We start from the raw sequence: 27350 nt of genomic DNA, 5'->3' as shown, positions 1-27350 counted from the left end.
ACCCTCATGAGCCGCCCGGCTTTTCCTGAATTTTGCATCATAAAAATGAAATAATTGCTATGGCTTTAATAATAACTTCTTCATTATGAAGTGCACACTTGTTCCCAGGTTTTCCTATACCCATTATTTTATCTGTTGTTTTTTTAGAACTCATTAAGGAGATGAAGGAACCGAGACAGAGAAAAGATAATCGACGGCCAGACATTGAGATCTATAAGCCTGGGTTATCCCGGCTAAGAAGTAAGCCCAAATTGGATGCGCCTGGAAATGGAAGCAATTACACTGACGAAAATCAGAACGAGAAAGTTAAAGATGGTGAGCTTTTGGTTAATGGGGTTTGCCCAGTTGCCTTATCTGGTGAACACCTCCAAGATGAAGAAGATCTGGAGCATGGTGGTCCATTGGCTGTGAACCCTGAAACGCAAGAGAGAAAAATGTCTAAAAGAACCAGGAAACCAGACCGACAAATTTACCAACCAGGAAGGAGACTTCACGGGTCTGTGAAAGAATCCTTAAGTGAAATTACAGAAGATGATATATTGAGGAAGACTGAAAATCTAAAACTGGAACACGAGGAAGATCTTGAGAAGTCGGTCACAAATCATAAGATTCCTTTGGAAAATGGAAGCAAGATTGTCAAAGTTGAAAAATTGAAGAAAGCTGAGAGAGAGAGATTCAACAAGCCTGGAGAAGAAACTTCCTCCTTTCGATCCGGTAAGGAAGAGCGAAAATCTGGTTCAACCAAACGTTATTCACACTCGGACAAACGAAGGACCCGCACGAGGAATTGCAGCACCAGTTCTGCTGGAAGCAACAACAGCAGTGAAGAAGCGCACTTGGCGGAGGGCAGCCGGCGGCGTCTGGACAAAGGAAAGATGGTTGGCGATCGTAAAGAAAAGGTGCGCACAAAAAAGCAGGTGTCTCTCTCTTCAACCGATTCCTTTGAAGAGGATTATAATGATTGGTTAGATGACTCGCTCCAAAGTAGAAACCAATGGAAGAAGAAGCAGAGCTCCGGTGACCAGAGCGGTCCTCAATATACAGATGGCACCAAGAGATCAACCAGCAAAGATAACCGGGAAGGATTTTACAACCGGGAATCTGTCCATCAGCCAGTCATTGATGAAGAGAGGACCCGGAAACGAAGTGATAGACCCAATAATAAGCGCAGCAATGGCCTAGAGAGACAAGAATTGAGAGAGAGATCTAGCGAACCAAGGGGCAAAGGAAGAGGTATCCTTATTCTTCCAGCCAACACTGATATATCCAATGCTACTGGAGCGTTAGAACCGAACAGCACAAAGCCCCTCTCTACCGCTTGCAGCAAGTCTATCCGCAACAGAGGCCGTGGTGGAGGTAATCGGCGTCTCTGGGATCCCAATAACCCCGAGCAAAAGCCTGCTCTAAAAAACCAAAGCCCTCAGCTTCATTTTCTAGATACGGATGATGAGTCTACGCTGCCGTCACAAGGCGACGGCTACCAGTCTGTGTCTCAGGCACCGTTCTACAAATTCCAGAATTCTGACAACCCGTATTACTTTGCCCGTCCACCATATCCATATGCTGGTTATAACATGCCTTATTCTCTAAGTCCAAGCAATGGCATGTATCCAAGTAGTTATTATCCTGGATATCCAGCTCAGTCCGCACAATATGGTTCTGGTTCGTACTCTGGAAGCCCAGCGGTGCCGGAGGAAGTGGAGCAACAAATGAGGACAATGCAACAGCAAGAGTTGAGTCGTCTCCTGAGAATGGCCGATAACCAAGAGCTCCAGCTCAGTAATGTTCTCTCCAGGGATGCCATCAGCACTGAAGGCCTCAATAAAATGGCCTTGCTTAGGTAAGGAATCATTTACTACATTCTATCAAAGTGGGAATAGGTTGGAAAAAAGGTAACTGGGAGGTAATCTTGTAACTCCAACCTTTCCTTACCCTTCCCTCTAATTTCCCAAAATACATAGTGGTGCCGATGGTCTTTATGAAGAGGGAGAAAGACAACAAGAGGGTAAAAGCAATGACATGCATACAGTAGTAAACCAAATGAACAGTGAGCCAGATTTCCTTTAAAATGGGGAAAATTGGCTTCTACCTCATGGTTTGTTTTTTTTTTCCTTCCTCTGGATCAACATGGGGGGGGGGGGGGGAGAAATAGGCTGAACTGGATGGACATAAGTCTTTTTTCGGTCTTACATTCTATGTTATTATGTAAGAAATACCCAAGAAAAAAGGCGTAGGTCCTCTACTCGTGGAACATAACAAGGACGACGGAAAAGGAAATTCCCCCAGGATTATGTGGGGAAGTTCCTGATCTCTCCAACGTCGGGGTGTGGGCACTTTCCCCAGCTAGAGAAGATTGAGATTTTTACCTAGGGGAGAGGATGGTTTTACAAATAAGTCACTTTAAAGGGATTTTGATGGTTAAAGGGTAGTTCCACTACCGATATCTACAGTTGCGTTAAAATGACAAGCGTTCTTACCTGTCCTCTGCTGCAAGAATCCAGTGCTGTAGCCCCGCTGTGCTCCCAGTGTTTGTGGTAGACTTCGTCACAAGAAGTTACCTGACTGCTGCAGCCGGCTCTGGCATCATGGTGCCCAGTATGCGAGCACTGATGCCAGGAGAAGGGGCCATGAGTTTCTGTGATGACATCCTTCACATCAAACACCAGAATCAGGGCATGGGGACAGCGTTGGATCTCCGCAGCAGAGGGGGAGTACTGCTCCTTTTGTTTGTTGCAGTTGCAGCTATCGGGGGAATGTTATCCGGTAATCGGACATCCCTTTAAGGAGAGAGATGCAAACGCAACAGATTTAGGTGCAATCAAAGAAATACCGTACTAGGGTGTGCTCACACCACATTCTACACTGCATCCCTGTCTCAGGGTTCAATCTCGTTTGCTGAGCGCGGCATAAAGACAGAACATTGGACAGGACTAGGGGCTTTCATTGGTCAAACGGAAGCCAATAAGGTCTCCATTTGACCAGATTTCTGTTGCTTTCTAACATTTGTACCAAAGAGAATTGCACAGTCCTCTATCTATCCATCCTGTCTTCTCTTTGCAGGGCCGAACTAATCCAGCTCTATGAGCACTGCCTTCTGACTGACATTGAGTTCTGCGACCAGCACAACATGGACCAGCTCTTGTGGAAAAATGTCTTTTACCAAGTCATTGAGAAGTTTCGCCATTTGTTAAAAGAGTCCGCTGGTGAGAGCGAAGTCATCCGAAGACAGCTGCTCCAAGTGTTAGATGAGGTGAACATACATGATCGGTTGCTACCTGGAGACACATGCCCGTTCTGCTCCATCACTTTATAAATGGTGGTTAGATACTTGCGTTCTGCCACCCCCATGTAGTGTAGTTGCTGTTAGTTTTTTTTTTTTCACTCGACATACGCTGTATATATTTTATGCATTGCTTTCATTGCCAGTTTTTAATATACTTTCTTTGTTTTTAGGGTACAGTATTTTTTGATAATTTGCTTCAGAAACTGCAGGCAACATACCAGTTCAAGCTGGAGGATTACATGGACGGAATGGCCATCCGCAGCAAGCCACTCCGTAAAACGGTTTGTAGTTTATTCTCCGTCTCAGATTGATCTTGCGTTGTGAAATATTCTATGGATTTATGTTGCTTGTTTTGTGTTTTAGGTGAAGTTTGCTTTGATCAGTGCACAACGCTGTATGATTTGCCAGGGTGACATTGCCCGCTACAGAGAGCAAGCGGCAGACACTTGTAACTATGGCAAGGCTCGCAGGTAATATCACAGGTAATGCTTTTGGGATTAAAAAGGAACAAAAAAAAAGCGTGTCTTCTGAATGTTCGTTCTTGTCTCTGCAGTTGGTATCTAAAGGCACAGCACATTGCGCCCAAGAATGGTCGACCTTATAATCAGCTAGCCCTGCTAGCTATATACACGGTAAGGGGGCAGAAAGTAGACTTTGCTGAAGTTGTTGCCTGTTTGCTTTTATTCAAGACTTAACTTGTCATGTAGGCAGTGGAACAAAGTATTGTGTTTTTGTGTAAGTCCCACATGTGTAAAAAATTTTGCAATTTTTCCTCTTTCTGCACCAGCTTTGCCAGTTTCGTGAAAAGTGGGCAAGGCTTGTCAGAAGCGAGTGTGGCAGCTCCGGAGCGACAAATTTATGTATAATTTACTCTAGAAACGGTCTTAAATTATGCCATTATAATTCATAAAATAAGCAGACAGCACATCCATACAAATAGTGTATGTAGGTGCACGGCACTGTGGCTGCAATGCAAAGGCAAAGCATCACAACAGACGCCGCAGCACTCTACAAGTGTGAAGACGAATGCCAACATTGAATAGGCCTAGATGAACTTCCAGTTGTATTACTGCTACAGTTAATATGCTAACAAATGTGAGGTTTTGGGTGATAACCTCATATATGCTTAGACATAATTTGTACAGCCTGCTGTTCAGGAACACGAATTGGGGACCCAATGATAGAAAGGGGGGTCTGAGCATGCATGTCTACCAACACTTAAGTTGGTTTCACATCGGCGCTGGGGATTTCATCAGGAAAGGCGAATCCTTGCGGCCGAACAGCTCAGTTTCTGGACAGAACTGAACCGCAACGGATGGATCATATTGACTTCAATGGAGTTCGCCCAGCGTTTGGATGGAAGCAAAATTGCTGCATATTTTGAACCGGATCTGTGACAACGGCTTATGAAGGTACCGACGCAGATGTGAAACCGGGCTTAGCTCATTAAATGCACAAGCAGATTGATTATGCGCTTTTAACACTAGGTGGCATCCTACAGTGTAAGTAAATGCCATAGGGTTTCAATGAATCAGTTTTTTTTAATGCATGTAAGTGGCAAATATTTTTATTTTTTTAGCAATATAATATTTACTGGTTCTCCTGAAACTACAAGTCCTCCTCCTGTATAGGAATGTTGTGAGGCAGCTTCTATGGTGACCCGAGAAGAGTATAAGCAAAAACTGATATTCCTCTTTTGTATCAAGTATCCTCTTCTGTGTTTGACTCAAAGTTGCATAAAAACTGTGCGTTTCCAGCTTTAGAAGTGCAGTAACAGTGAACAGAGACATATTGCTTAGCCGTGGGATTAAACTGTTAGGCTATTCTCGGGATAGGTCTTCAATAGTTGATTGGCGGGAGACCGCCGCTCAGGATCATGCCTCTTAGGCCTCACTCACACAAGGCTATTTATGCAGCTTTTCACATGAGCAATACGCAGTGAATAGACCTCATTGATTTTAATGGGTTCATTCACTTGAGCATATTCTCGTACACGATGTGCGATAGGGTGAAAAAATACGCAATCTGTCCTATTTTGGTACATATACACCATAGAAGCCTATTTATACGCTGGAAATCTGTGTATTTACTCACAAAATCAATGCATTTTGTACTTTTTTTAATACGTGTAAATACGCTGCTTATTTACGTGAGGAAAAAGGCTGCCATAGGCAGAAAAACCCGAGGCAACAACCTATTTAGGCCTTGAATACGTGTATTCACAGACCAAATGCACATACACCGTGTGAATGCACCCTCGGCTGGCTGAAGTGACAGCGGCGCTGCGGCGAGAGCTGTAGCCACTTCAATCCATACTAAGCACGACACATCCACTATATAATGTACTGTGCATGTTATAGAAAATTAATCCCATTCACTTGAATAGTACTAAGCTGCTCTGAGCCTTGTGACCGATGAACATGACGTTACATGCCGGAGGACAAGGCCCTGGCACAGTGGCCTCTTCAGTCAGCTGATCGACAGGGACCCTGCCAATCGACTATTGATGGGCCTATAATGAGGATAGATCATCGGTAGCTTCAGTCCTGAAAAAACCCTTTTAAAACCAACTTCCTAATACGGTGTGGGTCCCCATACTTCACTGTGAAATGCAGTTTTATTGAATGATGCCATTATCTCATGCGTGGTAAGTGGAGTATAGAGCAGTGCTCTAAATATTCTAGGAAATGCCGTCTTGTGTCGTTCTGTACATCACTACAATATATTTTTAACATCTAAAAACGTGATTTGTATATCTTTCATTTCAACAGAGGAGGAAACTGGATGCGGTTTACTACTACATGCGCAGTCTAGCTGCTAGCAACCCGATTCTTACTGCCAAGGAAAGCCTCATGAGTTTGTTTGAGGAGACGAAGCGTAAGGTAAGCTGCCATAGGTGTAACATCTTGGTTTACTATAGTACAAGGTGCTTTAAGTAAATACTAGAGATGAGCGAGCATACTCGCTAAGTAGTGCCTTAGTCGAGTATCTGCCCACTCGTCTCTAAAGATTCGGCTGCCGGCGGGGGAGAGTGGTGAGTTGCAGCGGTGAGCAGGGGGAGAGAGGGAGAGAGATCTCCCCTCCGTTCCTCCCCACCCACCGCCGGCACCCGAATCTTTAGAGATGAGCGGGCAGATACTCGACTAAGGCACTACTTGCTCGAGTATTTAGCCTTAGCGAGTATACTCGCTCATCTCTAGTAAATACCCATTGATTTTTAAAGGGCACCTATCACAGAGCTCGTCTTGCCTGAACCACGGGCAGCATGAAGTCAGGACAGGCACGCACATTGCAGGCATATGTCTTAGTCTGAAATACTGCAGCGTTTGCAAAAAGCTTACTTTAGAATGCTGCTAGGGATAGGAGTCATTAGTGATGCCACCCCACTAACTTCTTGCCTGCATTGGCTAGACTGAGAAGTCTATCCTCATTTGCGTGCAAAGAAAGCCGATCTAGATGGGGAGCCGCACATGGGACTTCTATCCCCGGTCTCTGCAGCTTTTTATAGCCTGCTTTTTCTGAAACTCCTTCAGAATAAAAGCTGCGTGCCTGTAATGTTTGTGCCTGTCCTGGCTTCATTAATTTAAAGGTAATCTGTCACAAAGTTCATGCTGCCCAAACCACAGGAATCGTGATGGAAGAACCGTGTCTTTTTGCTTTTGAAAATGGCAGAAGGCTGCTTATTATAATGTTAGGACCTCCTGCACACGGGCGGACATTCCGCGGCAGGATTTCCCGCAGACTTTCCACCTGTGCCCGCTGCCATAGGATTGCATTAGATAATGCAATCCTTTGCAAACAGCTGCGATATGACCGCGTGAAAACTTGCGAGTAAAGAAATCGCGTCATGTCCTATTTCTGTGCAGCCTCTCAGAGGCCCACACAGAATTGTCACTGGTGACGCGCCGACTCTGCTCTGTGGATGTGCCGGCAGCTTAGAGCGGAAGGGACGGCGGAGCAGGGGAGCTGCGATGGTCACTGCAGGGGCACAGCTCGCATCCCGCCATCTTTAGGAGGCCTAAAGCAATGGTTTTGTGAAGATTGATTACTCTGCTTTGTTAGGCTATGCTGTGTTATTTTTGCTATACTTTAGGCTGAGCAGGTGGAACAGAAGGCACAAAAAGATATGGATGCAGGAACCTGTCGAAATGCCACGGAGGATACCACCCGAGTGGAAATATGGATCCACCTAACACGGGGAGGTTATTGCAGCAGCAGTCCTGGGGATGACGGTCTTGAAAATCTTAGCCCAAGTGATGTGAGTGTTTAATTATTGTATATTATGTCATAAAATGTGGAATATTTTAAGAGACTTTTCATCGTTAAAAGGAACCTGTCAGCAACTCCAAGAGCCATAAACTAAGTTATGGTGTTTTATAGTTCAGGTGACGTGTGGAGTGTGGGTGCTGTCTCCTACTTACAGTCCCTCGTTCAGGTGATGTCCCACAGTACAATTTACGCACACACAGAAGCTTAATTATAACATAAATGGTTCCTTCTGTGTGTGCACAGACTTCACTGCGAGACACAGGACGAGTGACCTGCTGAGTATAAGACACGGCTCCCAGTATTCTCCATCGCCTAAACTAGAATACCATAACTTGGTTTATGATGCCTATGGTTGCTGATGGGTTCCCTTTAAAGAGGACTTGTCATGACAAATGACGATGGGATTCACGAAGTTCTACTAGTGCATGTAATTGCAAACTCAAAGTGCTGAACTGAGAGGATGGAAATGAAAAGAAAGCACTTGATTGCTTTCTTTTTCTGAAGTCACATGGTGCCACACGATCCTGCTGTCAGTCAGCATCTTTGAAAAAGGGCCATGTCTTACACACTCCGGGAGTAAAAACAGGGGCTGCACCGCATGATCTTTTTCAGAACTGCTGATTGACTTGACTGACGGGGAACATGATACGCTGACGTGCCCCTCCATTGAACCACAAGTGCTTTCCAGCAGTCTCCTTTGATGATCTGGGAAGCGGTATATTGAACGTTGTCACTTCCACTAGTGCAGCTATTAGAGTATCGTATGATTTGTATTTATTTTAATAGGTCTCTTTAAATGGCACGCTGCTGTAAAATCATAAGGTTCTTTTAGACGAACCGCTTCTCGTTTGAACGAGTCAGTGATGTCACCGCCAGCTCGTTCGCTCTCATGCAGCCTGTTTAGACAGGCAGAGGCATCATTCGGTCTTTCACAGTCGCTGTATAAGTGAGTGTGAAAGACTGAACAAGCCCTGTTTAAACTGAACAATAAGTGAACGAGCCAACAATGGTTTTTATGCCCGCATAAAGCGAACGATTCTTGTTCGGCGTTGGCTCACGTTTAGACCGAACGATTAGCGCTCACTTTCACTCATTTGGACGGTAATCATGATGTCTAAAAGCACCCTTACTAGCTTACTGAAGAAAAGACGATTATTTTCGGTCTAGTTTATGTCTTTTACAGGACCTCTGACCGCATGTAAAAGGTCATGAGCAGTTTCCATCTTTAGCCTCCAGGTGGTGCTATTTCCTTCTTTTGAAAGACTTTTTCTTTATTGCTGCACAACAGAAACTCCACAATCATCTTAGCTTACTTATTACCTGTATATACAGTTATTGCCTGATATTTAATAAGATACATCTTATTTCCATGCAGTTTATTCTTAGAGAACATGTAGGACATTTCAAAACCATTTTAGAATTATGTTGTGGAGTCGATTTTAGGGATTTTCCTACAATTACATATTTTCTATATATCCACATATCCGTCATATCTGCTCTGTTCTACACTTCTACTTTTCACTTGTTTCATTCCCATCTTGTGTAAGATTTGCGTACAGCTTTATAGTACCCCAATTTATTTACAAGTACACTTGTGACTGGTTGCCGGACAATCGTAGTCCATGTGCGTGCGTACTGGTTTACTTTTAGAGGAACTAGCGAGTAGAGGAAGTAAGGTGCCCTGTTTCTTTGTAGCTGGTTAAACATGAAAACCACTTTCCCAGCATCTCGGGGAGTGCGACGTGACTTCCACCATGCGCCGTGCTTGGTGTGACTCACCAAAGCATACCCACTTCCTCCTACTCCGCCACCGTGCCATGTCTGTCCCCCTACATATTGAACTTAATGACTTATTATGTTTCCTTAGACCTGACCAAAGCACAGCTGATGTGCTGATGAAAGCAAAGATGTTCTTGTCACAAAAACACTTTCTTGTTTACATTTAATGGTGTGAAAATGGGACAGTTGCAGACATTTCTGCAGCAAATCTGCTGTATGTGAACATGTCCTCAAGACCCTTCCTTCTGTTTCTTATAGCCGATGGCCGCCCGCAACAGCTCTGATCAGCACCGCCGCTGACCAGAGCTCTTAACCCTTTAGTTATCGTCCATTCTGACAGCATTTAAATGCCCTGATTAATGTTTAGGGGTCTTGAACGGTTCCTTGCGCTGAGATCGCAGGCTGCCGTGTGGTTGCAGTGGCAGCCAGGGGCCTTCTATAAAGGCTCAAGGGCTACTATGACAAATTGCCTATCAAGCCATGCCTGTAAAATTGTGATATAATGTAATACTGAGTTTGAGCGCTCTTGCAATACCGATCACAAGTTCTTGTCTCCTATAGGGACTAAAAATGTAAAAATCAATCTTAAAAAGTTTTATTAATTAAAAAAAATGAAGTAGTAAAAGTTTAAATACAAAAAGAAAACCTTTTGCCATATTTATAAGAAAAGAATCTAAATAAAATACAAAAACATAAATTTGGTATTGCTACATCCATAAACGTCTGATTTATCAAAGTAACACATTATTTAGTGAGCCTCATTGGGTTAAAAAAAGAAAAAAATTATATATATTTTTTTTTAATTGGTTCTTGTAGTAATTGTACTGACACATAAAATTTAAAGTTGTCATGTCATTTTTGCTGCAGCGTGTACGCCGTAGAATCATCCTCCCACTCTCCACCCCCTCCGAAAATGGCGGAATTAGATTTTTTTTATTGCCATTTTACCCTGCTTAGAATTAAAGTTTTTCGGTACATTACATAACACTATTGAAAAATACAAATCATCCTGCCAAAAAAACCTAACTCTCAGACAGCTGTATTGGATTTTTTTTAAAAGGGCTGCGTCCTTGAGGGGTTAAAAGAAGAAAAATCTGTAAAACTAAAAACAGGGGGGGAAAGATTGCTATTAAAAAAAAATATATACTAAAAGAAAAATAATAAGGCCCTCTGTGTTACGAAAATGGCCTCAGCAAGCGAATACCTAAGGTATGAAATAAGGGTGTTTTCAACCAGTATGTGTGCGAAGTCGCTGCTGGGTTGGTCAGGGAGGACTACAACGCTCTGGTCATTAAAGAGGTTTTCTAGGCAAAACAAAATTGGCAAGCGTCTCAGCTTGCTGCATAAACATGAAGGCGGCGTACTCTCCCCACCAGATTCCCCGTCACTCCAGTTCCAATGGTGTGTTCTACTTCCGACTGCAGTGATGACATCAGGGACATGTGACTGCTGCAGCCAATGACCAGCTGGAGTGTGTCAATGATGGCCTGCAGCGGTCACATGACCATGTCGATGATGTCATCACTGCAGCAGGAAGCAAAGAGCATTATATATAATCAACTGCCTTCCCTCGCAGTAAAATAATGTATTTTGGACATCAGATTTTAACTAGCTTTTCAGGATGTTTGAGGACATCTGCCAAGCTGTAACTTCTACACGATTCGTCTACTATTGGGGAACCCCTTTAAATCTGTTTCAGATGAGGGCCCTTCAGTGATTTTACCTTTTTTAGTGAGGACAGTTGCAGTAATGACTTCATATTTCTTAGGGATTTCTCAGCAGCCTTATGTGATGACTTCGTATAGGTTTACGACATGACCAAGGATTCTAGAGCACCGCCGTACCGAGATGAAGTTATTGTTTAAGAGGTTTCTTCCCCTTCACTTTGTTTACTGTCTTACCTACCGGAAACCTTTGTCCGGGTGTCTTTCTGTTTTGTTGTGTAGCTCTGCCTCCCCCGTGTCCATTCTGCGTGTCTCTCTGCTGGATGTATCCTGGATTCCCAGGGATCCTTCCATCTCAGCTGCCTCTCTTCCTCTTCATGTTGGAGGCTTAAAGCCGACTCTTGAGAAAAAGCAGATACAGAACTTTACGTCCAAAACTCAAGTATTGAAATTTTGTCTTAAGACACAATTTCATCCTGGGGCCACCGTGCACAATCCTTCCCTTATTTGGTGCCTTCTGCCTGCATGTAAGATTGTGCAGGTGTCAGACCGCAGGCGTGGCCCGAGGGGGCTGGTTGGATTAAGCGACCACAGCACCCCGAGAACATGTCAGGGCATCAAGGGATTTCCTTTTGTCTTTAGTGAAGTTGCTTGTTGTTATTTACTTAATTGTTTTAAAGCAATGTGAGCAGTTCACATTAATCAATTAAGGCTGCCTGTCCACGGGCGATAGTCATAGCGTGATCCACAGCGATAGATTGCCCATGGATCACACTATGAAAAGCTTTCCATAGGCTAACTATGGAATGTGCAGCCTGACATCCACGAGCGGAGAATCGTAGCAATTCTTCGCTCACAGGATTAAAATCGTGGCATGCTGCCATTCTTCACAGCTAGCGATATTCCGTCACGGCTATGGACAGGCAGCCTAACAGTAAATATTAGGGTGCTTGTACACACTGGTGATCAGCTATATCCACGTGCTGATCACCACTGGTTGCAGACTGAGTCCAAGTGCGGACTGGCAGTTAGTAGTGATCTGCATGGTGGTACAATGGATCACTGCAGCATGTATGCGTGCCCTTATATGATTAGCTAATGTGGTCTTCCATAACATATGGGTCAGGAGCGCTATCTTTTCTCCTAAGGGAGAGCACCTAGAAGGTAAGTGAGTGAGGAGACTTATAAGGCCATTCATGCTCCTCTGGGTAATGTTCCATCTCCCTTATTTGCATAATACCTCCGCAGTGCCACCTATTAGAAGGCAGCATTCATGCAAGTCATTTAGCTTCTTTATACAAGCCTTGTAACAATGACTGGGAATTGAAAGCCAGAATTCATACACAGACAGCTGTTTCGGGGTGTTCGCCACTCCCAGTCATTGTTACAAGTCTTGTATAAAGAGTCTAACATTGACTTGCAGAAATGTTGCCTTCCAATAGGTGGCACGGCAGAGGAATTGTTCCATCTCCCTTATTTCTGTAACCTATCACACACACCTGTATGTAATAACACAATTGCATGACTAATGGTTTTTCAACCCCTTCCCCCCCAAATTGCATTGTTCACAAGTGAATTGAATAGTGTAATGCCAGTCATTGGCTGGCTCTCTATTCAGGTGTAGCCTTGGTTCACACTTGCGTTGCGATATGCCTACGACAGAACAAGGAAATGGCATTTCAGACGCGTCCTGTGACTGAACTGAGCGGCGCTTGACAAACCTCAATTACTATAATGGGATCCGTCTTACTATTTTCCACAGACATAATAGCGCAGCGTTTCCAGGATTTTGGGTCGGTTCTGCATCAGAAGCTTCAGAAAGCATCTATTACATGAGTGCTATGGCGTGCGTTTTCCTGCCGGTTGCCAGGCTGAACCTGCAAGTGCATGTGCTGCCCGGCAATTAGCGCGATTACACAAGCGTTAACAGAGCCTGGTATGTACAATAGATTCATTCAGGAAGTCATGATGTATGGATTGCAATGCCCACAGGAAGGTGAAGCTTGTTACAGACTTTCCAACTTCTTGGGGAGCTGTAACCACAGAGATCATAAAATCCTACAGTTTTATTGGAAGTTGAAAACTTCATTAGTACTGAAAGCTTCCTTCCTTGGCACTTCATACACCCAGTGTGCTGGGCTGGAGCCTTTCTCACTATTTAGCTTTTTTTCAGCAAAGCGGTCAGACAAAATACTCCGTGCACCCATTCTAGAAACCCCTAGTAAAATGAGCACATATTTGGGCTATAGTGTAGTGATTGGACATTCTGGCGAGTTGTCACCAATGTGCACCACCAGCAGTAGGATGGATTAGGACTGGACTAGTTTCCTAAAAAGCCCGACTACGTAGCTTCCCTTTACCTGTTGCAGCCTGTGTTATGTTAGGGCCTGGCCACACAGTCTTCTACACCATTCATTACACCTATGGAGGGCAGATGTGTCCCCGCCTGCCTCCAAACTCTGAGCATAAGATGCTCTTAGTTTAGGTCCAGAGACCCGCGATCAGGCCAGGAGGACACGCTTCTGCACCCGGTACATGAAACAGATGATACAGAAGACAGTGTGGTTGGGACCTGATTCATACCCATTGCATAATGATTAGGGATGAGCGAGTATACTCGCTAAGGCACTACTCACTCGAGTAATGTGCCATAGCCGAGTATCTCCCTGCTCGTCCCTAAAGATTCGGGGGCCGCCGCAGCTGACAGGTGAGTTGCGGCGGGGAGCGGGGCAGAGCAGGCGGGAGAGAGAGAGATCTCCCCTCCGTTCCTCCTTGCTCTCCCCTGCAGCTCCCCGCCCCGCGGCAGCACCTGAATCTTTCGGGACGAGCGGGGAGATACTCGGCTAAGGCACATTACTCGAGCGAGTAGTGCCTTAGCGAGTATACTCGCTCATCACTAATAATGATCGTCTGTCTGATGGTAGATTAGCAGTTACATATATTTAGACTTGCAGGCAGTTTTGGAAAGACTTTGAACGTATTAAAGAGGTTTTCCAGTTGTAAACTATTGATTGCCTATCCTTAGGATAGCCCGTAAATTGTAGATCCACAAGGGTCTGCCACCAGGGACTCTCGCTGATTAGCTCTTCACGGGGCTAGTATGCCCGTGAACTGAGCTAATTTCTGCAGGAAGCAGACAGCTCTGTTGTCACTGCAGTGGGCAGACTTGGTATTACAGGCAAAGTTCCCATTAAAGTGAATGACCTGTAAAGCCAGGCCTGGCCACTGCAGAGAGAACAGAGGGGTCTGTTTCCTGCAGATATCAGCTTGGTGCTCAACCGCATATATACACACTTGTCAAATAGATAATTTTATTGCAGACAACTAAACCCTTGAAGGGAGACTCTAGTACCCTGTTGTACCTCCTCTAGCTTGGCTACAAGATGGGATACGGGTGGGCATGGAGGCTCTAGTACCCTGTTGTACCTCCTCTAGCTTTGCTACAAGATGGGATACGGGTGGGCATGGAGGCTCTAGTACCCTGTTGTACCTACTCTAGCTTGGCTACAAGATGGGATACGGGTGGGCATGGAGGCTATAGTACCCTGTTGTACCGCCTCTAGCTTGGATACGAGATGTGATACAAGTGGGCATGGAGGCTGTAGTACCCTGTTGTACTTCCTTTAGCTTGGATACAAGATATGATATGGGCGGGCATGGAGGCATACTGGTTCCGTATGGTATCCTGCGCCATATATGTCCACATTTGCTGTAACGGAGCCTCTAGATCATGTAAACTCATAGGCTGTAGAAGTTGGTGCCCCAGATGGTTCTATTGGTGATAAATCTGGTGACCAGACAGTCACAGAAGTGTGACAATGTTGTGAAGGTATAGCTGTGACTCCCTTGCTGTGTGCCGCTGAGCATTATCCTGCTGTTTGGAAGCCGCCATGAGAGGAACACATGTGGCTGCAGGAGGTCCTGTACAGATCACTGAGCTGTCATTGTCCCTCGTACCACTACTAGGGGGACTGACTGTTGTATGCGATGCCCCCAGACAATCACAGCAAAGACAGGATTGAGGTGCTCACCCCAAGGCCTCCAGACACGAACATGGCCGTCGTCTGTGCCTAAACTAAACCTGGGTTCTTCACTGAAGACAACCTGGTGCCACTCTGCAGCAGTCCAGCTTTGTTGTTCACAACACCACTAATGGATGCGATAGTGGGTGGGTGTCTAAGGCAGTTACTAGGAGCCTTGAGACCAAATGCCTTTCAGCCAAGCTCCTTCACGCATCCACTGACCCCAACACCTTCTGTCTGGTCTGAACAGACCAGGTCGTGGGCAATAAGAACATCCAGCTTCTCGTAATAATTCCCCCCCCCCCCCCCCCCCCCCCTCTCAAACTCTGTTTACTGGGCAAAATCTCTTCCACTGTGTCGTAGAGGCGTCTAGGGGTCAAGAAGGTCTGCAAAAGTGGGAAAAGAGGTCATTACACACAAGCAGCCTCTGAGAGCCTTTTCATAGGCCGAGGGGGGGGGGGGGGGACACACACCACGTTCAGAGCCTCAGGTGACGAGACCGTTCATCTAATCCCACCACAACTTTAATAATTTGCATATCTGCCTGAGATGTAACTGCATGCCAAGTTTGGCAGCAAAATGATAACTCTTCTAGGTGCCTGTGTGTGTGTGTGTGTGTGTGTGTGTGTGTGTATATGTATATGTGTGTGTATATATGTATGTATGTGTATATATGTGTGTGTGTGTGTGTGTGTGTGTGTGTGTGTGTGTGTGTGTATATATATATATATATATATATATATATATATATATAGCAGTATGAAATCTGTCAAATGTACTTTATGCTCTGAATGGAAGGACTGTAAAATGGGGATATAATGTGATTTATATATATATTTTATTTTTTTTTATTACAAGAAGAATTATATAATATTTTCTCATTTCCAGCGCTTGTTTGTTCTCTTTCCTCTGTCATTACGCAGTGTTTTGCCAGCCGGTAGAGGGTGTTGTTGTAAGACAACCTGTAGCTTCTGCTCCTTAGAATGGCATGTGCCCATCCCAGCATGTGTGTGAGATTTAGGGCATGTCATTCATTTCCCATCTCCAGCCAGTCGCCCCCACATCCCCAGGCCAGGTTATTTCAGCACCCGGGACTCCACTCCTTTCCCAGAATGTCGAAGGTTTTATTGTTTTGTCTTTTTTTTTTCTTCTCATTTTTTTTTTCTCTTTCCCATGCAGCTGAACAAACGCTTCCTGCTCAGCTTCCTGCATGCCCAGGGGAAGCTCTTCACCAGGATTGGGTAAGTGTCTTGGATCTGTCTCTCATTTTCCAACGTTATGCATCTCTCTGGAATGTGAGCCTCTTTGCAGCCAAGCTGTGTTTATAGCCGAGGACTCGGTGGGTGAAGCGCCCTCGCTACTCCCTCGGCATCATTGCAGAGTGATGTTCTCAGCTGGATGCGGGATGTTGTGCCGCAGACCCAAATATTACTACTGCTCTTAGCCGTATCATGGGGATTTCCGTCACTAGATAAATAGCATTCATACCACATATCTGCTGATCTAACCTCTCTAAGGCCTTGGATGCAGATAATGTAACCAGGCCGCCTATTCTCTTACAACAGGAACGTCATTCATATTGGTGCTATACAGAACATTTCAGTAAGGAAGGCATACAATGCCCTAGCAGGGATGCATTAAGCATTTCGCCATCATTAGGTCATCTGGGTTATCCCCCAATATAAAGGGGCTCTTCTCGGACACAAGTTCCCTCAATGCCTTGCATTACTTTGACTTGACCGTCAATGGGGAGCATACTGTATAATATACATATGTTTGCTATACTGACTCCCCTTTACAAGCTGCATTAGCGATGTAAAAAAATAAAAATAAAAAAACAACCTGTTAAGCTATTTTTTTTCCCAATAGCGTGTTGATTTAACTAAAAAAAATTGACCTTCTACTTGTCAACGTCTTAGCTGGACTTCTGTGGGTTTTGCAGGCCCCACTAACCTCCCATTATAGTGCCTTGCACCACTTAGAAAAGGAACCTGACAGTAACGTCAGCTGTGGCTTATGGGGTCTGTAAGTTCAGGCCACTCTATGCTTACATTAACGGTTCTAAACCAACACATAGCATATTAATAGATATTAGAGATGACTTTGTGGGCAAAAAGTTCAGAATGTTGCACTATTTAACCTCCTAATGCCAGATCACTTTTGACCCCAGACATCTCTTTAAGCCAGACGGACGCAGATTTTCTCCGTTCGACTATGTACACTAAACTAATACACAATTTCTGACTAAGTTGTGCAGTTTATGTCCAGCAGAGGTATAAAAGCACAACTCGGTCTCCACTTTCCAATGTCATGAAACTCCATGTTATATTGTAGCTCCAGCCTGTGAATCAAATGAGTGCTGGAGGACATGCTGGGGTGTCTGTATGTATACACTGTACTACCAACAGTATTTGGACACCCGATCAGTGGAATTGATCGTGCTACATAGGATGCAGACCATTGGGGGTGTCAGCCATAGTTTGTGATGGGAACCGCACGCTATTGGATATATGGGTTATGCTGCTGCGCACAAGCCGGCCCTCATGAAGCGCAATGCATTGGCCTGCCTACAGGGGTGGAGGGAGAGGCGTCATTGGACAGTTGAGCAATTGAAGAATGTATTCTAGAGCGACAGATCACGCTACTCCATCTTTAAATCAGATGGAGGTACCGGGTTGTAGAAAGTTGATGAGGCACCGCTAATATTAACATATGTAAATAAATACTTTTGATTCTTGCCCGGATGTGCAATTACTTTTGGCAAGATGGTGTATTTGTGTGTATAAAATGGTATATATGCACAGAAGATGAGCTAGCAAACACCGGCATGTCATCTGACACGTTTGTGGGAGATAAGTGGTTTATAGATGTAGTCAGCACTCTGGTCTACTGATCGGACATAGAAGCATGAGTTGATTTTTTTTTTTTCTTTTTTTTTTCTTTTCGCCTACATGGCAAAAGTGCTGTTGTAGTGGGAAGTTATAGAATAAGGCTCATTAAGACAGGGGCCATGTTGATTGCTTAGGCCTTGTTCACTAGGTGTAAATTTCACGGGAGATCTACACAGTTTCCCCATCCCATTGATTACATATGGCGCACATTCCCATTTCAAATGGGTGTGAAGGTTAAATCCACTCTGGTTGGCATTGGATGGGGCTTATCCATAAGCTGATCCTCGGCAGTGCTAACCTTGGATTTCTGTCTCGGATTTTACCACAAATACACAGATTTTTCTGCTCCGTTACGCTTCCCTGAGGCTAATTTCACATGGGCGAGTGCGATATCAGGCTGTGAATCTCGGCCCGATATCGCGCTCAGCAACATGCGATGTCGCCACGTAGGCGAGGCGTTTTTTGTGCTAAAACTGTTTTGAATCACTTTGGGTAAGTAGTACGGGATCGCAGAGTCTTTCCCCCGTTGTTTTCAGTGTATATAGGTATTGCACTCGCATGCACCTAGCACGTGGTGCGATGCTCTGCTGGCATCATTAGAAACCATGGACAATGCGAGGGCAATGGCCTGAGAGTATATTCCCATAAAATAAAAATGTCCGATTGCTCTGCCCCTCTAGAGGAATGACTTCTGCCTACATTTGTCTATTCATATTAGCAGTAATCACGCCTGTACCCCTTGTGCCATTCAATGCTTTTGGTGCGCTGTATTCTGTCATTTCCATCAATGGTACGGACCCTGCATGGGGTGGCAGGGCCCAGAGGCCCGCATGGGGTGGCAGGGCCCAGACCCTCTTCCATTCGGACTGCAATCATTCATTGAGGATGAACGAGCAGCTAGTTACCCCTGTTCTACTCCTCCTTAGGACCCCCAAGGGATTAGAAACCTATCGCCTATTCTGTGGAAAAGCTCTTTAATTTGTGTTTCTGAGTAAATATACCACAGGGGGTTTCAACCAGCTTTCAGAAATTCCAAAATGACACATCTGTTAGTTGTACTGTGATATAAGTGTGTTTATCTGCCTAAGGCTAAGTTCACATGATTGACGCCTACGTTTGGTGTATACTGTTATGACATCCATAGGGCTGCATTCACCGAATGGGGACCTAAATAATGCCCTTTTGGCCTGTATTATGCAGGTTTTCGTCAATATACCTATTTTTTTCTTATATCGTGGAGTAACCTAGTAGACTACACGATTTTATACAAAGGTATACAGTAAACCACATCTACCTCCAGCATAGGCTATGATGTGATGTGGGTACAGGCTCCGGTACGGAGATTGTTCTAGCAGGAGCCTGGGAGGGCGCTGTGATGGCTCCTCTGGCAGATGCATTAATGGCCATGTTTATTGAGCACCCCTGTTTGCTGTTAACTTTTTTTTTTTTTTTTCTTTCTCCTTTTGATTTTTAGTTTTCTTTATTTTTTTGCAGAATGGAGACTTTCCACGTGGTTGCAGAAAAGCTTCTTAAGGAATTTAAAGCCCTTCTCCAACACAGCCCATCACCTATCGGCAGTATGAGGATGTTACAGCTTATGGCTATTAATATGTTCGCTGTGAATAATACTCAGAGCAAAGGTATGAAAACAATGTGTGTATGAATAGATTACCTGCATGAGCATTTATTGCCCAATCTCTCACCCTCACCTGGTTATTCATTCCTCCCTGATGTCTCCTCTGCGCTTCCTGATTATTGAACGAGTAACCGCACCTTTACAAACTTGGCACATGTCAAAAGTTTGGATCAGAGGGAGTCCTGCTGTTGAGACCTCTGCTGATCGCTAGAATAGGGGACTGCAGCACTCACTCCAGCGCTGTGCCCCTTCGGTTGTCTTTGCTGCCTGCCTGCTCCTCTCAGCCGCTGAAGACGGTTTCATAAAGGTCTATAGAAAATGTGTGTAGAGCTCTGAATTGGTCTTCAGCTGCCGTCAGGAGCCGACAAGCAACAACAACAGCTTGAAGGGGCATAGCGCTCGGGTGAGCACTGCAGTCCCTCGTTATAGCGGGGGTCTAGATGCCCTGTGATCGAAACGTTAAACATGTTACCCTGACATATAAAAAGTGCAATTCTTCTTTAACTCCTCTCGGTGTTGCTGCCAGGCGGAGGAGAGGCAAGGAGGCAACAAAATACTACTGTATCTTGTTTTCTTACTTCATAGGCCGCTCACGGCATCAGCGAACTTATGTCAGCTACACGACTGTTTGTTTTTCTAAAGCGCATCCCCTACATTATTATAGCATGCCCAGCTTCCTATCATAAGCGTTATTGTATAGGATGGCATATGATGGACACTAGGACGGGGTAGTGTGATCTGAGCCAGCTTTCTCCTGAGGGCTCATTCACATTACAGTTGGTAACAATAACCAAAGACCACTAATTCAAAAAGCTCAGCATGCCCCATGTTTGTGCAAACTTTTTTCTAATTTTTTCAGTAATTGCTAGTTTTGTGAATTGCCGATAAGTGGGTGGGGTTTCCTGGGAGTAGGCGGTGACTCCACCTTTCCTTCACACTCGTTAATATTTAAAAAGATTGTCTAGCACTTTTACCATTCATGAGCCTTCATCAAGATAAGTTATCAATAGTTGATCAACGGGAGTTTGCTGCTTTTGGATTTCCGCTGATCAGCTGGGCTCACTGGCGGTGCGGACGGCGCTGGAAGCTGTACTGTCAACATTGCAGCAGCCTGGATTGGTACTGCAGACATGGCTGCTATTGAATTCAATGGGTGCTGTGACTGTAGTGCCAACTCGGGCCACTCAATTCGAACAGCACTGTCCAAACTAATAGCAGCGCTGTAAAAAAAGACCTCTACTGATGACTTGTCCTGAGGATACGTTACCAATGGTAAAAGTTCAGGACAACTCCTTCAACCCCTTTCAATCCACTGTCTGACGTCTAAAGACATTATGATTTAAGGCTGTACAGCTCCAATTTTGGAAGATGTCCTCTTACTATATATTGCCAGCCTCCCTGCTGTCGAAGGCTATCCAACGTGTCACCTCATGCAGTACTGGTTTTAGCCAGCAGATAGCGCCGTTGTATAACTGCAGAAAACGTGTAAGCCCCCTAGGAAAACCAGGATACAAATTGGATTGGAAAGGGTTAAATCTGAAAATGATGCAAATCAAACAAAGGAGGCTTAGGCCTCATGTCCACTTGAATTCCACTGCTTATTCCCGCAGTGGTATCCATGCGTACCCACGGAGAGGAAAAGACAGTTTCTTACCTCTCCGGATCCAGTGCAGGTCTCCTCTGAGCCGGACAGATCTTCTTTCTTTAGCGCGGAGGATGCACCCGGCACATGCGCAGTGCTTTCTTTTTTTGTTTTCGAAACCCCTGCTTTCCCACGGACTTCAATGGAAGCCGCCCCTGCGGGATCTGCAGGAAAATTGAGCATGCTGCGATTTCTTTCCGCGCGTGTGATCCACACACCGGGAGAAAAATCACATCCACATGCTTTTACTTGACATGCGGATGCTAATGCATTCCTATGGGCGGCAAGAGGTGCGGATCTGCTGCGCTGGAGCCGCGCGGATTTTATAATTTAAATCTGCAGATGGTCATTGGGCCTAAGACTTCATTTTCTGACTTCAGTCCAGAATGTGCCAAATGTATTGGGGATGTACCTTTTGATAAACTTGGTGCAATTCACCCCAATACACTACGGTGTTCGCTGTATTTAAGGAAGTTCTTCATTGATCAATTTCAGAAAACAACGATGAAGCCTGTAGTCGTGTCCTCGCCGCAGGCGTTGGCTTACATCACACGTGTTTTATTTTATGGTTTCTGTGTTTGTTTTATTGGTTGGGTAGATGACGAAAAATTAAATGTAAGATGTTTTTCACTAGGAGTCGGTTTAGTTTGCCTTTTTAAAGTAACAATTTTGCTACACTGCACTAAATATTACATTTTTTGTGCAAGGTTGATTTTCTGCCTTTTTAGTTTAAACCACAATAATTACTTGCCAAAATGTATTGTGTGTGTTTTTGTTTTTTTTCTTTTTTCAGATCTACAATTTTCTTTTAGTTGTTTAAATGTTTAAAAAAATATATCTATGTGCATTAGTTAAAAAAAAAAAATCCATGTTTATTGTTTATGTAAGGCCGCCTGCAGGCGGGTCGGACCCCGCAGTGGGAGCCCCGCAACGGAGTTCGACCTGGTGCCCAGCAGGTGACCCCAGCGTACCTTTCCGGTGTCTTCTGCTGTGGATGTGCCGGACAGTGTGCCGGCGCACATGCTCAGTAGAATGACACCGCGCCGTTGCTATGGCGTTGACACTGCTCCCATAACGATTCTACAATGATTGTAGAATGGCCGCAGGACGGACAGCTTCCATTGACTTCAGTAGAAGCCAGCCGTGTGTAGCCCGCGAGCGCAACATCGCAATCGATTTCCACTCGTGGGCAAGAAATCGCAGATTGCTATAGCATGCTATGGGCTGGATTTGCTGCAGAATGCGGACGCCCGCCCGTGTGCAGGAGGCATTATAACGCACTCGCTGACATCACTGCAGGATGAGATTCATGGGCTTCTATCTGGTGCAAACATTAGACTTTTTTTTTTTGCTCCACTTGATTTTCCTGAGGGTTTGCTTGTAGTACAGTTTTAGATATTTTGCTTAATGTATATAAGCTTTTAGGCCACTTTCACACAAACATTTGTAACAACATTGCCTATTTAACACGTTGCGCAGAGCAGCGGTTTACAGCATTTTGTGCCCGTTTGCCTGTGTTTTTACTGCATATTTTGTGCAAAGCAAGCTGATGATGTCACCACTTATTTTTCCCCTCCGGGTGTTCTAGTAAGCAACGTTAAAAAGGCAGTTAAACTGTGTTTTACAGCATTAACGCACCCTGTTCATTTCAATGGACAATATAGGGCGTCAAACGCTCTGTAATGCTGTTAAATGGAACCTAGTGTTCGGTTTGGTGCGTGCCATAAACTGTCCGAGTTGAAATAAATGGAGGCTTAGTGCGTGGTTTTTAGCGGGCGTTGAAAAGTCACGCAAATGCTATAAAAAAAATGTCTGTGAGAGGCCTGAGGGCTCATTCATATTGCCGAGAAAATCGGTCGTTTTTTAAAATTTTTTTTTTAGTATTGAGGGCGCACGTGGAAAAGCTGAATTTTGAAACCCATGCTTTTTAAGGGTTTCATTCCCATCTGTGCTGTTTTTTTCTCCTGTGATGTTGCAAAATGTAGAAATCACTGCTGCTCTATCTTTCTGCGTCTTGCTATCTTTTGTCGCCCGTGTTTCCCTATGGAGCCTCCTTTTTATCGCAGCGCACGAACTCGCGATGTTCATGCTATGCATTTTTAACATTATAATTTTTTATTGTCTATCGCACAAGAAAATCGCAAACGGCAGCGATGCGTGATGTTTTCCTAAGAAAAGGCATCGCTGACGCTCAGACATCACATGAGCACAGATGCGATTTTTTTTTTTTTTTTTCTTAACGATTTTCTTGCGCCGATCTTTGGATCGCGAGTGTGAAGGCGCCCTAAGGGTATGTTCTCCAGTGGTACATTTACTGTGTATTCTCCACCGCACATACACATCACATTAGAGTTCAGATCAAGTGGATGAGGAAAAATCCAGTGTAACTTGACCTGCGGTACAGCTTTTAAATCTGGCGCATGTAAACATGTATCTCGCTTATGGGTTTTACACCTTTAAACAAGGGGGTGAAAACGTCAGTGAATCTGCATGTATCACGTGGATTTTGCTGTGGATTTTCCACTGTAGACAATGGATCTCTATTGATATACCCATAGAGGGATTACAAACCCCATCCCAAAGTGTGCTGCAGTACCACAAATGACAGACAGGTGGCAGTGCACAGTGAGCCTCATTACCAGCTATTTTATATCCAAAATGTGCATTCAGAAAATGTCAGATTTGTATAAATCAAGTTTTTTTATATTACACTTATTTAAGGATGTCCTTTTAATATAGGATTGTGACATCAAAAAAATAAAACTAAAATCCTGCAGCCAAATAGTCTGACACTTCGTTCTGTACATAAAACGTTTCAGCTGTCACCTTTCATTAACATCCTGCCTGTGATGATAATATAACATGACACCTATATATAGCTAACACAGGATCCTCCATTCACAATAGATGCTGGCCACAGCTCCCCTCCTCCCCCTCCCTGCACAATTACCTCTGCACAGGTTAGAACGCATGTCGAGAACTGCCCAGTAGCGGTTGCTGCTGAGTCTGTGACTGCCAACCTCTTCCATGAATGTCTGCACTATGTACAGGAAGGCACACAAAAACACCAGGAGTGAGAGGTCAACTGTCACAGACTTTGCACTGCGGCCGCCAGACTGTTGCTGCAGGCTGGGTGAATGGACTGCGTTTTGGGTTGCTGCATGGCCATGGGGTTACATAAACTGGGGTGGGCGGTTGGATTCGGCCAGTGGGCCTTGTGTTTGACGTGTGCCCTAAATCAATCTAAATGTAGTTGCTGCATCAAAAACCTGAATTTTCCATAAAGTCTATTAAAGAGTAACGGCACTTTTTAAAAAGGTTTCACATGTCAGAGCAATATGGGTTCGGAGACTCCTGCTGATAGATGAAATGAAGGGCTGCAGCGCTCACTCGAGCATTGCGCCCCTTCGGCTGTCTTCACTGACTGTCGGCTCCTCTCGGCAGCTGAAGACCGACTCCTAGATGTCTATAAAAGCCAATGCATCAATCTTCAGCTGCAGTGAGGAGCTGAAAAACAACGAAGACAGCTGATAGGGGGTACAGTGTTCAGCTGGGTGCTGCAACCCCTAAATTTCATCAGCGGGGGATCTCTGTACCCAGACCTCCAATGATCAAAACCTTTGACATCGTTCTGACATGTCAAAAGTTTTAAAAGGCAGCTACTTTTTAAAGGGGTTTTCCTATGACTTATAATTACTTCACAACCATTCTGCACTTCCTGGTTTCAGCTGACCAGGACATGTGACTGCTGTAGCCAATCACTGGCATAATCAGTGACTTTGTATAGCCAGTGATTGGGTGCAGCAGTCACATGTCCTGGTCAGCGGAAACCAGGAAGTGCAGAATGGTTGTGAAGTAATTATAAGTCACGGGAAAACCCCTTTAAGCAGATCAATGATTCAGAAAATATTTTTTCTAAAAATGCGTGTCCACAAAGGAGTTTATACAGAAATCGAAGCCATATCTATATGTCTATATATCTATGTATCCACATACTATCATGTGATATACAATATAGCAAAAAATTAACCACATGAAACAATAAAAATGAAGGGGTGCGTGAATCAGATGAGCACCAGTGCCGAATCCCCACGTAGATCAGAGGTAAAAGGCTGAAACTCACTAAAAGCGAAAACCTTCGTTAATTAGATAAGACTTGTAATATAGTCTGGCTATGATATTGGAGAAGGGAGCAGGTTTTCCGGTACCTCCCTGTAGTTTGAGGATCTTTATTACCATTGTGCATTGCTGCCTCATACACGCAGTCAGTGTGAATCACTGAGACAGATCCTATTTAATGGTAGCGTGACCTAGAGAAGAATGGCGCTGTATCAGCGCTGCCGTCATTCATCCCCCAAACAGATTGCTTTAGTTACTGTCTTATTACCAGTATTAGACATGGGTGCTGGCACAACGCTGTGGAAACTAGAGGTTCCTGTGTGGCACTCGAGGAATTTCGCTACTGCAGGCTCATTTAGCTTCACTTGTGCACATTGGAGTTCCTTGCTGTTAGCAAGACTGAAATGGGACCCTAATGCTGAGAGATTTAGGAGTTCGGCATAATAGGCGTGTAATCCTCTACGCATGCACCAACACGTGTGTGAATGATACTGTTACCGGAGCAGCCGTTCCCAGTAGTTGGCTACTAAACTGCTGAATGTACTTGGCTTCTTCTTGTTTGCAACATCATGTTTTATCAGACCTGTTGTATACCGCTAGCAGATAATAGAAATGGCTTTATCAAAGATTTTATTGGGGTTGAGGGGCGGAAAGCTCTAAGGGCTCCTTTACTGGAAGTCTCTTAAAGGACCCATCCATGCAACACTAGCATCTAGAGGTATTAGTTGAGTCTTGGGTCACTAACATCAAGACAAGATTCCAAGCCCCCCCCCCACCCTCAAGTTGCTGAATGAGATCACTGCATTAGGAATACCCAGTCAATGGTAGGTTAAGGTCCCTTCACACAGGCTGACTGTCGGGCACATAAGTGTCTAACAGCCTTCCTGTGGACTGTTGCTTGACTAGGAGCGATAGTCGTTCAAGTCAATGGAGGTGGGGTGGGGTGGCCATTTCTTCACGGACCACCTGCCTCCATTCTCCATTCGCAGTAAATAGGAGTCCCACAAACGTTGAGCGTCTCTTGTTTACAGGGAAAATAAAAGTTGGGCTTTTTGAAAGCGTTGAGAAAAAAAAATCACAAAATTGCTGGTCATTAAGGGGTTAAGGTTCTGTAGCTGGAACATGAACCACTTATTACAATGAGATTATATTGTTGACCGCCTCCCCCAATGATCATGTATGTGATGTAGAGGGGGATTCTCACATGCTGGGTATATTCTGTTATAGCACCTTATCTGCTGAGGCGACACATTCCTTTCTAAGGTTCACTTTTGTTTTTTTGCATTATAAATGTTTTTTGTGTTTTGTCACCCTTCTGCATCATTGTAATGTTATCTTAAGTCTTATGCCTTCATGTGATTTCCTTTATTTTTATTCCTGTCCCTTCCAGCAGCATCTTATCTACATGAGGGCCGTAGCTATGTTGTCCATACTTTAGCAATTTATAGTATAAATTTTCTTTTTAAACTGCAGGGCCACTTGAAATGGCCACTAACGTTTCAATGAACCTGTGATAATGAGCAAAACTGCTATTTACTTCATTTACCTGAAATTATACTTTTGTGCTGAAAAAAATCCCTCTAAAGTGCTGTCTACCTTCTACCTAGTTTGCTTTCTGCTAGCTCTTGACTGACAAGGAGATGCTAGGTCAGCAGAGTTGCTGTTTATACACATGTACACTTCTGCCTGCTGAGATTATATCTGTGTGTCTGTGTAATGGGCATTTAGAAAGCTGGATCTAGGTAGTTCTCTGTGTACGGAGTATAGAACACACCGCACATGGCAAAGAGGTTCACCCTATTGGGCCTGAGAGGATGGAGAATCAGATTCACAGCCTACACAGAGGAAAAGGGGGAAAATGCAGCATACAAGTCATATAATGGGCAAAAAGAGTGTTATTCCTCCTGTTCACAACTTTTCAGAATAAGCTGCAGGGTTCTGAAAGCTCAGGTATGCTTTAGGGCTTATTTACACGGCCGGTATTCTCACACGTTTTGTGTCTAAAGGCCCATTTAGATACAATGATTATCGCTCAGAGGGCATCT

At 44.5% G+C, this 27350-nt stretch overlaps 2 protein-coding genes across 2 annotated transcripts in view; one reads left to right on the top strand and one right to left on the bottom strand.

Moving 5' to 3' along the window:
• Window positions 1–11338, bottom strand: part of SRR (serine racemase) — a 32970-nt gene extending 21632 nt beyond the window's left edge. The window contains exon 1 of the mRNA XM_066599704.1: window positions 11237–11338. Coding sequence (XP_066455801.1) covers window positions 11237–11298 — 62 coding nt within the window. The 5' untranslated portion in view covers window positions 11299–11338. The remainder of the gene's footprint in view (window positions 1–11236) is intronic.
• SMG6 (SMG6 nonsense mediated mRNA decay factor) overlaps window positions 1–27350 on the top strand; it is a 224529-nt gene that overhangs the window by 8132 nt on the left and 189047 nt on the right. Inside the window, exons 2-10 of the mRNA XM_066599701.1 lie at window positions 148–1840; window positions 3061–3250; window positions 3454–3564; window positions 3647–3753; window positions 3837–3915; window positions 6055–6165; window positions 7377–7541; window positions 16197–16258; window positions 19403–19548. Coding sequence (XP_066455798.1) covers window positions 148–1840; window positions 3061–3250; window positions 3454–3564; window positions 3647–3753; window positions 3837–3915; window positions 6055–6165; window positions 7377–7541; window positions 16197–16258; window positions 19403–19548 — 2664 coding nt within the window. The remainder of the gene's footprint in view (window positions 1–147; window positions 1841–3060; window positions 3251–3453; window positions 3565–3646; window positions 3754–3836; window positions 3916–6054; window positions 6166–7376; window positions 7542–16196; window positions 16259–19402; window positions 19549–27350) is intronic.

Source organism: Eleutherodactylus coqui, chromosome 4 (assembly GCF_035609145.1).
Source record: "Eleutherodactylus coqui strain aEleCoq1 chromosome 4, aEleCoq1.hap1, whole genome shotgun sequence".
NCBI classification, from domain to species: Eukaryota; Metazoa; Chordata; class Amphibia; order Anura; family Eleutherodactylidae; genus Eleutherodactylus; species Eleutherodactylus coqui.
Note: the sequence above shows the minus strand (reverse complement) of the source record. Positions and strands in the feature narration are given on the sequence as shown.